General features: G+C 35.2%; 1 protein-coding gene across 3 annotated transcripts in view; it reads left to right on the forward strand.

The window, feature by feature from the left end:
- LOC136833343 (solute carrier family 49 member 4 homolog) overlaps window positions 1-12,500 on the forward strand; it is a 29,358-nt gene that overhangs the window by 5,887 nt on the left and 10,971 nt on the right. For 2 of the 3 annotated variants that reach the window (XM_067095353.1, XM_067095354.1), the window contains 6 exons: window positions 2,043-2,192; window positions 4,005-4,258; window positions 4,558-4,670; window positions 5,998-6,123; window positions 7,959-8,088; window positions 10,398-10,506. In XM_067095353.1, coding sequence (XP_066951454.1) covers window positions 2,043-2,192; window positions 4,005-4,258; window positions 4,558-4,670; window positions 5,998-6,123; window positions 7,959-8,088; window positions 10,398-10,506 — 882 coding nt within the window. The remainder of the gene's footprint in view (window positions 1-2,042; window positions 2,193-4,004; window positions 4,259-4,557; window positions 4,671-5,997; window positions 6,124-7,958; window positions 8,089-10,397; window positions 10,507-12,500) is intronic. The other variant, XM_067095352.1, reaches the window with a different exon arrangement.

Genomic DNA, 12,500 nt, shown 5'->3' on the forward strand with positions numbered 1-12,500 from the left:
GTTGCTTATTAAAGTAAAACAATAAGAACAAGCCCCGAATAAAATAAAAATATACCAAAAAAAAGAGAGAAGAAAAGAAATAGGCGTATGCAAACTCTCTTTGGAAATTTACATTCTACCTTCTGTGGCAGGAAATTGTTCCAGACACCGAGGCAGCCTGTTTACGCATGTATGTTTACTCATGTAAGTTTAACACCGTTCTCTCTTAAAGTGTGAATTATTCATATCACTCTTGCGCACTTTTATGCTTCTCCCGGCTTACCTGCGATATCCACGTTTCGTCTGAAGCTCTGGTTAACGAAGCCTTACGTAACCTGAGATATCCGCATCCTGCCTGATGCTTGTAGTGGAGAAGAGCTTACTACATGAGAAATTCATATTTTGCTTGAAGACTGAAAATATCAATATTGTGAATGAAGTTTTCAGTCAGTTTTCTGGAGATGTGGGGGTCAATGTTCTTGAGATATCAATATGCTTTATTATTTTTTTTTTATTTGTCTGAGGTTCTTTGTCAGTTTTATTAAGATTTATGTATATATATATATATATATATATATATATATATATATATATTTACATATATTATATATTCATATAAATATGTATGTATATATACATATATATACATAAGTACATATATATATACATATACATATATATATATATATATATATATATATATATATATATATATATATATATATACTGTTGGGATAACTGTGCATAATAGGAGGCTATGAGGATAAATGGAACCCAACACGATGGAGCATTGAAAGTCAATTACGGTGGCAAAATAGAAACGGTAGATTTGCAGAAGTGTTTGTGAATTAATTACAAAGAAAATGTTAGGGGGAAACAGGAGATGAGTTACAGGACAGGCGAAGCAAGAAAGGCAATTGTGGGATATGCAAAAGGTTGGGCAAAGACCTGATTTTTCTATGGATGTCAAGATGAAAAGTATGAAGGCTGACTCAGCTTACTCTTCCTCGTGGGAATGAAGAGTGGGCGTTGAATTCATAGGAAAGAATATGGCAAGGCCAAAAGATACAAGGTCTACCCAATTGGGCGGAGTCGCCTCCCACCGGGGGTAACTACCTAGGTGATGACGTATCTTAGAGGTAACTGCCCATTACGGCAATTCACCTGCTGACGTAATAAGGAGGTAAACAAAGCTCCACCTACATGGGGGATTTTGGGGGAAATGAGCAGACCTTGTCTCTCCTGGTCTTGGAATATAATTAAAGCAGCGGAGATGAACTTCAGAAATGTTAGAGGTGGGGTGGGAGGTTAGGAAAACATAAAAATGGTTGGATATAAATCATAAAATGGATATTAAAAAAAAAGCTTTTATATACAGGATTCATGAGTCAGTGCAATGGTGAATGGGAAAGTGTGTTGGGGTTTTCTACGTGTTGCTAATAAGCATCTGCAAGGGTGCTTAAAGTATATATATATATATATATATATATATATATATATATATATATATATATATATATATATATATATATATATATATATATATTATATATATATATATACACATACATACATATACATATGTATATATACACATATGTACCCACATATGTGTATACATAAATATATAAATAAATATATATATATATATATATATATATATATATATATATATATATATATATATATATATATATATATATATATGATTTGTGCCCCCGAAGATGCGTGAATGAACACATGAAAGCGCTTGGTACTGAACTTTTGCCTGTAATTTCCTTGTGCTATTCGCTTATATATGAATGTATGTATGTGTGTGTGTGAGTGTGCGTGACTGGTTGCATCTGTGTGAGTATGTATGCACACGTCATGCACCTATTGCTTATACAAATATCGGCAAAAAAAATAATCATATTTTAAGATTTCTGTTTTTTTTATCTTCGTTCAAATTCTTTTTCCTTTCTTTCTGTTTATTATTTTGCTATATGAATTATTTTTTTGTTCATATTTTCTATATATCAATTCATCTATTGATTCATTTTCTTATTAATCATGAACAACAGCAGGAAGCGACCTTGGTACTAAAGAAATGCAAGCTTATGGAGGCAGAGTCCAAATACCAACAATCAGATGAAGCAACTCCCCAAAACTTCAAGACCTACAAACTACGGTTTTGGATCCTGGGAATATTCTCCTTTTTAGCCTTCTTCCAGGTAGGAGCTTGACTCCCTATTATACTTTTTCTATTTACGAACGTGACCCCTATCACACTTCTTCCAGGTACGAATGAAAGCCAGGTTAGTCTTTTGTTAGGTACGAATGTGACTTGTCAGGCCCTACCAGGTACGATCGTGACTCTTATCAGGGTTTCTTTCAGATACGAACGTAACCCCTGCTAGTTTTCTTCCAAGTACGAGCTTCACGTTTTACTAGCACGGAACATTTTTTACTTATATTTTAATTATTCTAGATTTCATAAACATTTACGCATCCTTTTTACAAAGTTACTGAATACAGTAAGCAACAATAATCCATCACAGACTGGTATTAAAACCTAAGGTTAGAGGATTTATCCATCATCCATAACTAGTTTCCAGACATATTTAATACCAGAGTATCATAAGTATTGAAATCAGTGTTATTCGTATTCAAGATGATCCGAATGTGATCCACTAACAGTTTCCAGATATTTCGTTTCTCCTCTGGACAGACAATAACAGGAAGTTAATTTTGTATTATTCGCGCAGAAGGCGACTAATCGGAACATCGCACACAAACAGTTAAGAGTTTTCTGTTCCTCTTCAGTGTAGATAGTACCATGCGAATAACACGGTGCTATGCCTATTAAAGACGTCTTGGGCACAATTCTGAAACAGCTTCGAGACATCTCGTCTCCTCCTCCATCTGGGATACGAAACTGATGACTCATGTCGAACATGTAATGTAATGGCTAAATTATATCTTAACACTGCCTCTGAGTGTTAGTCGCTTCTGTAATCTTTTGTAATGTGTTTAAAATAATGTGGGATTCTTCAGGCATACATTTTCTTTCTGTTCTTTCTTGTCTCCTTTCTGTTATTGCATTTCATGCCTCCATGTACAAAAAAATATAACTAGGGAATGTTTGCATGTTTTTTGGCTTCAGCAGACATCTCAAGAATGGATCTGCTATCACAAGAAGGTCGAATTTTATTTATGAAATTTAGGTTGTCAAAATAAGCACTCCGGCACTTCCGGATATTCAGCAATTAAAAAAGCTTGGGTTGTGGGACAGCAAGATAAAAAAAAAAAACCAGAAAATAAAGGGTATAAAGTACAAGGCCATAAGGGCGGGACTGTGAGAAAAACCCCAGTTGTGCTAACAGGTAACATTCAGAGTGGGTAGATAACAAATCAACGAAAGGAAGTGGGGATGGAAGAAAGGTAAAATGACACAAAATGGATACATTCAATGGCGAAGGGAAGCTCTAAACACCCTTGTTAATGCTTGCAGTGAACCAAGTGAGGTACGCTGACGTCACTAACCACCTACGGCGATGGCTGAATTTTGAATTTTGCCTCAGTGTGGGATTTGAAGGGATTTTTTGCTTATAGATGGCATCGATGTCATCTTCATTTCTGTGGCAATGTAAAATAACGTCTGCGGAAAATTATGATAGTATAACAATTGTACCTGGTTTGGTAGATTCACATTCTGTTTTATTCTGTACGTTATTTACAATGTTGTTATATGTTTTTATATCTTTATATCTTTATTTCCTCTGGTCCCTTATTACATGGAAAGGCACTGAGCCTGTTATGGGGTATGGAAATTCTCAGAGACAAAGGAGGGTACAGTCAATAATATTATAATTAATGCAACAGTTTTTCAGAACTTCTTTCATGCTTACATGTTAGTAGCGGAATTACATTGTTGGCCACATAATTTTTCACCTGTTCATACCTCTCGAAATGAATATCCTGTATTTTTTAATAAACTCTTGTATACTGAACTTTTTACATTTTTCTACTCCTTTATCATTTAGTGTCTGCAGTGGAACTTATGGGGTCCTTTAAGTGCGAGCGTGGACGCTGCTTTCGATGGATTTGGTTCCGACACAGTGGCCATGATCGCCAACTGGGGCACCATTACGTACTTAATATTTTCATATCACCTCGTTCGCATTATGGATAAAAATGGGATTCGTGTTGCAGTGCTTATCATAGCAGTCTTTGTTACTGTTGGAACCGTCCTGAGGGCTGGGGCTCTCTTAATTAATTCGGATATTTTGTTTAAAGTGTAAGTTTTCATATCGTCACATTCTTGATACTGACTGGAGTTTTACGTAATACTGCATGCCATTCTCTTTAATGAAAATATAATCCAAGTGTGTTTCTATTCTGTTTGACCTAACTATACAGTCAATAATATTAACGTCAAATCATAACTGAAATTGAATGCAATTTGAAACCTACTTATGAAGTTTTGAAAGTACCAATGAACACTATGACACAATGTAATAAAAGAGAGAAAATTATGAAATAAACGAGGGGGTTCTTTGGCTAAGTCCTGGTATCAGTGACTTCAAATTTTCATAGGATGTGTCACATAGGAGCCATCGTGAATGGGGCTGTGGGTCCCATTGTCATGATATCACCTCCTGTGATAGCTGCTCTGTGGTTTCCTCCTAACGAGAGAACGACAGCTACAGGTACGTCATAATGCAAAATTATTAACTAGGTTATGGAGTATACTAAACAGAAGCAAAAGTTGTTTCGTAACTTATAAGAAACATATAGCAGCTCGAGGTTGGTCTTCAAGAAAGAACATTAGCTAATAGAGAGTCCTTTATAAAAGTGACAGAAAAGACATAGTATTTACATTTGATAGCTATTATCATTATAGAGCTCTCAAGTATGAAAACTGAAAATGGTGTGAAATAAACAACAGAGGAATTTATTATGCTTTGTGGAGTACTGAAGACTGCTCATGTAACCATCAGCTCTAAACTGCAGTGTTCTATGCTGCACTGTTTTTTGTCTTGAGCCTTTGTTGAACTGCTCTCTGCCTGTAACTTTATGTTGCATTGCTTTCTTCCTTTAGCCCTATAGTCTATAGTGTTTTGCCCCAAGCCTACGCTGCACTGAATTCTGCATTCAGCCCCATATTGTACTGCATTCAGCATTCAGCCTTTTGCAGCATAGCTTTCTGGCTCCACTCCTTTGCTGCAATATGCTCTGTCATCAGCCTATGCTGCACTGCTTTTGTCTTCAGCCCTTTGCTGCAGTGCGCTCAGCTGTTAGCCTGTGCTGTAGTCCACTCAGTTCTTAGCTTATGATGGACTGCTTTCTGCCGTCAGCCTTCTGTGTTCTACCCTCAGCCTACGCTGCACTCCTTTCTAGCTTGAGCTGTATGTTGCACTGTATTCTACCCTCAGTCTGTATTCCCTCTGCCCTCAGCCATATACTAAGTTGCCTTCAGCCCCTTCTAAACTGTGTTCTGCCTTCAGGTCTATACTGCAATGCTTTCTACTTTCAGGTTTTCATTGCCTCTACCTTCAAATATACACCTTAGCTATCCATTTTTAAACATTTATTTGACTTTGTTTTGCTCCATTTTTACTTCTTATTTAAAATCAAATTCATTCACGCCAGTTCCATAAAAGTCTATAAATGAGACACACTGCTATGGTTCAACAGCATCTAATTATCATAATAATTATTGTTGGAGATTGGAGGCAATCATACCACTGCTATTTTTGGCTAGTCCTGCTGTTTAATAACAATCACAATGATTAAAAGAAAGCACAGTAATGTACCCAAAATTCTTGGGTAGAGGAATCCAAAGTGATGTATGCAAGCATGTAATCTGTTGGTCCTTAAGAAATTTTGTGCTTCTCATGAAGTACCTCTTCAGTTTGTTATCAAATGGTACTTTGTATATAATATAAAAGCTTTTGAGGACCAAATATAATTACAATGATAGGTACTAACTTGAATGTCTGAGCATTATTTTTCATTAAATCTATTTTTATTTAGGTTGTGGACAGCTCTTTAACTTACTAGGAAATGCCGGCAGTTATCTACAGCCCCTCATTGTTAGATCACCTAAACATGCTTCCAGTGAAGAGATAAGATCAGATATTGCTAGACTTCTGTATATCTGTAAGTTCTTGTCAATTTAATTATTTTATTGAATTAATTAGAGATATGGATCAAATAATTAGTCTTGAAAGACTTATTTGGGCAGTAGAACAATTAGCCTAAAGATGACTAATACAATTGTCCCTGAAATGGATAGTGGTAGATATATTTTTGTGAATTAAGAAAATGGGGAAAAATAAAAGCAGACAAGGTCCTAAAGACCAATGCAGCCTAGATTAGTCTGAATTTTATTTATGTCCTGGGGTAACAGGAAAATGAGAGTTAACCGAAAATAATGATTTGGAAAACAAGTAACAAATGATAACTACTAAGACTCAGAAACGGATGCCTATGGTTTGTTCTCTGCTTAAAAGGTTTATAGACGGTCCCATAACAGGTTAAGAGCCTCAATTCTACTTCCCATTGAAAGTAAAATAAAGTTTTTCCATCGGATTTTCTTTAGAAGATACAGTAATGCAGCAACGATGTTCCATCAATCACAGAGTCAAAGATCTGAAGCATTGAATGCAAATTTGTCATCTTCGAATGGCTAACAAAGAATACTTTATTGAAAGTATTCAATTACTAAATATTTAGACCATTAACAGCTTTGTACACAGACAATCACAGAGTGGAAGCAAATGTAAGACAAATGATTAATTTTACTACACTATTTCTCCATTCTACAGTAACTGATAAAAGCAATTTCATTTCTCATTGTGTGTTTGTACATGGGAAGCTGGAGGAGCGAGTTTAATAACTGCAACAAGGAAATTGGGGAAGTGCAACAAAATAAAATTAATATAATATTTATAAAAATAGTCAAATACACCCCGAGTTAAGTCTACTACTATCCATTTCAGGGACCGGGAGTCATCGTTTTTCTCAAATAACTTTCAAACTAATTATTTGATCGAAATGGTTTCAATTCTGTGTACAAGATACCTCCCGCAAGATGTGGTGATTGTCAAATGGTTTTACTTACATCGTTTAATTGACTTTACATGGTCCTTGCCAGCATCACCAAACTATGCACTCTCAATTTTCCTTTAGTCCCACCCCTTCCCGCCCTCTCCCCTTTCCCTCCTCATCCCTCCCTCAACCCACTTTCCTGGCCTCCCCCATCTCCGCCCCACCTTTTTATCTTGGGGAAAGCGGATGTTCGATTGCTCAGTTTAGTCCTGCAAAGTCCCCACCTTAGTTTTTATTCCACTGAGCTGATTAACAGCTGATCCTTTAACGATCCTTAGTCAAGAGTAAACGCCTTGAAACACCATTTGACAATGCATATATTACCAAAAATTAGCGGGAGGTTTTTTTACAGTGTCAAAGTACCATTACGATCAAATAATTAGTTTGAAAGATATTTGAGAAAACGATGACTAGACGCTGGTCCCTGAAATGGATAGTAATAATATCTGTCTAATAAGCATAATAATGGGAAAAATAATAATAACCTCACTGCCCAATTGCCTATTTAGTCCGGAATTTTATTTACCTTGAATAAATAAGATGAGAGTTAATAATAAATAATTAAATATTAATCTGTAAATTACATTATAAAGAAATAGATTAAAGACAATACTAGATCCCAACAAATTTCTGAAATGAATAGTTTTCTTATTTTCTTTATATTATCATTTCTAATCTTCCGCATCTGCCACAAAATATCGCTCCCTCTGTTTTGATGAAATTTGTATCCGTAATGGCCAGTGAATGTTTATTGACACATTCAATAAAAACTAAATGCGAAATGGGGTCAGAGCAAAATAAAAAATAATTTTGTACCCGACAATTTCGTAACGAGCATCAAATCCATGTAAATGATTATTTTTCTTATATTTCTCCATTTACAGATGTGGGAGTTTCCTTAGTCGTTTTAGTTTCAGTCGCTGTATACTTCCCAGCGAAGCCTCCGACTCCTCCTTCCGTCTCGTCTACTAAGGAGAGAATAGACGTCATGGGCAGTGCTGCCAGACTTGTCAGGTGATCACCATTTTCAGTTACGCCTACCACTCAAGATGTGGGATTACTTTTTACTGACGTCGGAACAATTCGAGTTTAAGCGTCTTCTTCCAGCTCTCTCGGGCAATCTCAATTTTCCTTTGCTTTTCTTCTCGCCACTCTACATTGACAATTCTCGCTAAAACTCGGCCTTTTTTCTTCTTTCTAGAATCTTGCTTAATTCCTAAGTTGATTGTCCTTGACTGGTCGACTAAAGTGAAATTTTGGAAACCGTTAAAAAGAAAGATAAATGCTAAATGAGATGAAATTTGATTATTTTTTCTAAATTCTTTGAGGAATCGTTGTAATTATCCATGATTTTATAAATTTTCAGTAGAATCACAAATATTTCGAGAATCCATCATATTTGGCAACAATCTTCATTTGTCGATGAGCTTTCAATCTGCTGAAAATCCCTGGATTAATATTTGATTTAATAATCGTTCTAACTTTCAAAACATGTAAATATTTATTCACTTTTAGCTGATTACACTACAAAGTTGTTTCAGATTGCTACTTGCTCTTGTGATGAAAGTCTTTTGAAAATAGCTGTTAAAAACACCTCTGACACAAACTTAAAAACCGCTTTTTTTTTTCTCTAGAATCTTGCTTAACATGTTGATTATCCTTTACGCTCGACGTGAGTACATTCACACCATGAACAATGATAAAATAAATGGATGAAATATGATGCTAAGAGGAATGCATAGAACTGCAATGATTTTGTGCATTTCAAAATCACACTCTATGAATTTTATATTTGGCAGCCTTTGTATTATGCGAATTTCAATGCTAAAAATCCCTAGTTAATCTGCTTCAGTAATTGTAACAAATCTTAATTTTATAACAAATAATCCCTTTCAGAAAATTCTGATGAGAGCTGAAAATAACTGTTAAAAATAAACGATACAGAGGACGGTATATATGGGGATATCATAATTTAAATCAGATCATTTCGCGTTGGCATTCTTTCATTTATGAAAGATGAAGGCAACTCCAGAGAGACCTGGTCTCAAGAGTCTTCCATTGATCGTCTGTCCTCTGGACAGACGATCAATGGAAAAGGTCCTTCTTCTTCATCTTCATAGAATGAAATAAATTTCAATGTCAGATTTAAATGAAATATATTACATATTACGCTACTCTCTGGTTTTGGACAATGATGTTATTTTTTTTACATATATTGTATAGGGAGGTTATTTGCAGTATTAAAATACAGGAAAATATTTTAAAAATATTTAAGAAATCATAAGGTGGAGTTCCTAAAATCTCAAGGATTAAGGTGTCTATTGTTCTCAGAACTGAAATTCTCATCTCCAGTAATTCATTTAACATATTTCAAACATAAATTTTAACGACATGAAACGATAAACTGATTGACACAAAATTAAAGAACCCAAAAACCACTGACCTCGTGGACAGTTTCAAAAAATGTTGGGATGTTACCTCAAAAGGGATTAGGTCATACCCAGAGGTCATTGGAAATCACGCCTGCAGTACAACTTGAGGTTGAGTTAACCACTGTAAGCCCATATAACTAACAGACACTTGTACTGAAAACACTGAATGCCAAAATACCGTCTGTAAGCACAGAACAAGCATTATTACTGAATGCAAGGAAGATCAAGTTAAAAAAAAATAGTTGAGTATACCTTAGTTTAACCAGACCACTAAGCTGATTAACAGCTCTCCTAGGGCTGGCCCGAAGGTTTAGACTTATTTCACGTGGCTAAGAACCAATTGGTTACCTAGCAACGGGACCTACAGCTTATTGTGGAATCAGAACCACATTATACCGAGAAAAGAATTTCTTTCACCAGAAATAAATTCCTCTAATTCTTCATTGGCCGGCCGGAGAGTCGAACGCGGGCCCAGCAGAGTGCTAGCCGAGTACGATATCGACCCGTCCAATGAAGAACTGGATCGTTTGTAAAACAACGGAATAGAAAGTATTATTCAAACACCGAAGGTCAGTTTAACCGTTCAGACAATATTAATGGAAGGTCTGTCAACAAAAATTAGCCTTTAGTATTGGAGATGTTTTGTCCACATGATCATATAAATAAAAAATAGAAATTGTAACCATGGTTATGAAAATGTAACTGAATAACAAAGAGTCTGATGATGCTCTACGGCAATAAAAGAACAATTGAACTTTATTTAACTGGACTATCTCGTATTCCTAAACGTCCCTCCAGATTAAACTAGTAATATAATATAATTCAATTACAATAATCTGAAATTTAAACCCCTCCGTTCTCTGATGTAATAAGATCATTTTTTCCTTGCAGGAATTCCGACTACCGATTAACAGTCATATCCATGGTGTTCTGTATCTCCGTCCCAGCAGCGTGGTACACAGTTCTAAACTTCTCTCTGGGGGAAATAGGGATCGACCAGGTAATATTAAAAATCTCCAGTAATGTGTTTGCATGATGCACCTGTGAAGTGAAAAGCTCCCTTACGGAGAAAATGGAAATCCATTAGCTTTGTAATGTTTTAACTTCAATCTTTAATGTTCTAGGCCTAGGGAGTAAACGTGTTGAAATGATGTCAAAAAGGTTTCATAACTGTTTTGCTTTTTGTAGTGACCTGCATACGGAATTGAAAGGAAGAGGAAAAAATATGAAAAAGGTCAGGGGAAAGGTTTCAATCTTTTTGACTGAGTGCTTAATATTCTATGAATGCTTCAATCACGCACACACGCTGGTGTTCCCCTTAAAGCTTTGTACTCAAGTCGACAAAAGTCTATTTAGTTTCACTGTCGTACCATGATACCTCGTCATATAGCAATATTAACCTTAGTAGGCTGATGATAAGCTTACTTTAGAATACAATTTCAGTTTATATTATTTCAAAACCTTACTCAGCCTGCCCATTGTTCCATTTGTGTTTTAAAATCATTCACTAAATTCCAGATTAAGAGAACCTATACTGGATATCATTGTTCTTAAATGTTTGAAAGATTCTGTGGCATAATTTTTTTCTTCAATTATTGTTGTTGTTTCGTTCCTTTGCGAGTATTCTGTCTTCATTTCTTCTTTTTATTAGAGTTATTTGGAGTTCCACCTCTCTAGATATATAGCACATTTTACTAAGCAAGCTTTTTACATCTTGTGGGGATTTACTGATTAAAACAGTACCATCCAGGTATACCAAGTTAATCAATTTTCTATCTCATCTAAACCTTCCCTTTAATCTCCCACCACTGTTTTTCCTCATTATAAAATCTACGAGAGTGACAACCACTGTTTTTCCTCATTATAAAATCTACGAGAGTGACAAACAGCAGAGGCAACATAGCATTAACCTGCAGCATTCCGCTGCTTACAACAGCTCACTAAACACAACTACATCAACATTGCTTTTGCATCTACTTTGCACACGGATAATTTCTATCAGTTTTACATACTTAACGGGAAACACCATAGTAGCTCAAGACCTTCCATTTATTTGTTTATGGACGCTGTCAAATGCCTTCGTCAGATGTTCTCTAGATGTATCGGGGAACTTCAGAAATGAACATGTATGAAACGAATATGTTGTAAGTGATGGAGACCCAACCCCTCCACTTCACTCCTCCCAATCTCTCTCTCTCTCTCTCTCTCTCTCTCTCTCTCTCTCTCTCTCAGTTTTAACTGATTAACTGATGTCTACACTAATGGCAAATATGATCCCAAGTGACCTAGGGGTAATAATAGAATTCGTTACTTACGCTTTGCATAGCAGGAATTGCGAATTATATTCGAGCTCATTTAGAAAGAGAATTATATGAGGCCTTTGTTATTTAAGAGAAAGAATTATTTTTTTAAATAGCACTATTATTATTATTATTATTATTATTATTATTATTATTATTATTATTATTATTATTATTATTATTATTATTACTAATTCCGTTCCAAATGCCAGTTACACAGAAGGTTTAGTATCATTTCTCGATTAGAGTTGCATGATTTTCGAATCATTCCCTAAAATAAGAGTAAATGAGTCTGCTTTAAATGATAATCGACGATTAACACAATGAGGAATGTTTTTGTAAAATAATGAAATGGTCGAGTTCAAGATAATTACTGTGGAAACCAGGGCATGAATCAAATTTAAATTTCAAGCTTCCAAGAACTGGCAAAGGTCATAAAGTCATAAGATAGGAGCAAAAACTTAACTAAGAATTGTTGTGCAATTAACAAATATTCATTGGACTCCGTTCACCTGAGAATTATGCCATAATTAGCATGCACATATTAAGCTACACTTCTCTGCGATATATGCAGTATTCATTATGAATTAATTACACTCGGATTATCTAAGAATTATGCAAAAACCTAGCATGTATTTACTAGAATCTGTTTATATAGTACTTAGCATATATTCCCTGAGCTCGATTTATCTAC

This window comes from Macrobrachium rosenbergii, chromosome 51 (assembly GCF_040412425.1).
Source record: "Macrobrachium rosenbergii isolate ZJJX-2024 chromosome 51, ASM4041242v1, whole genome shotgun sequence".
In the NCBI taxonomy this organism is placed as follows: Eukaryota; Metazoa; Arthropoda; class Malacostraca; order Decapoda; family Palaemonidae; genus Macrobrachium; species Macrobrachium rosenbergii.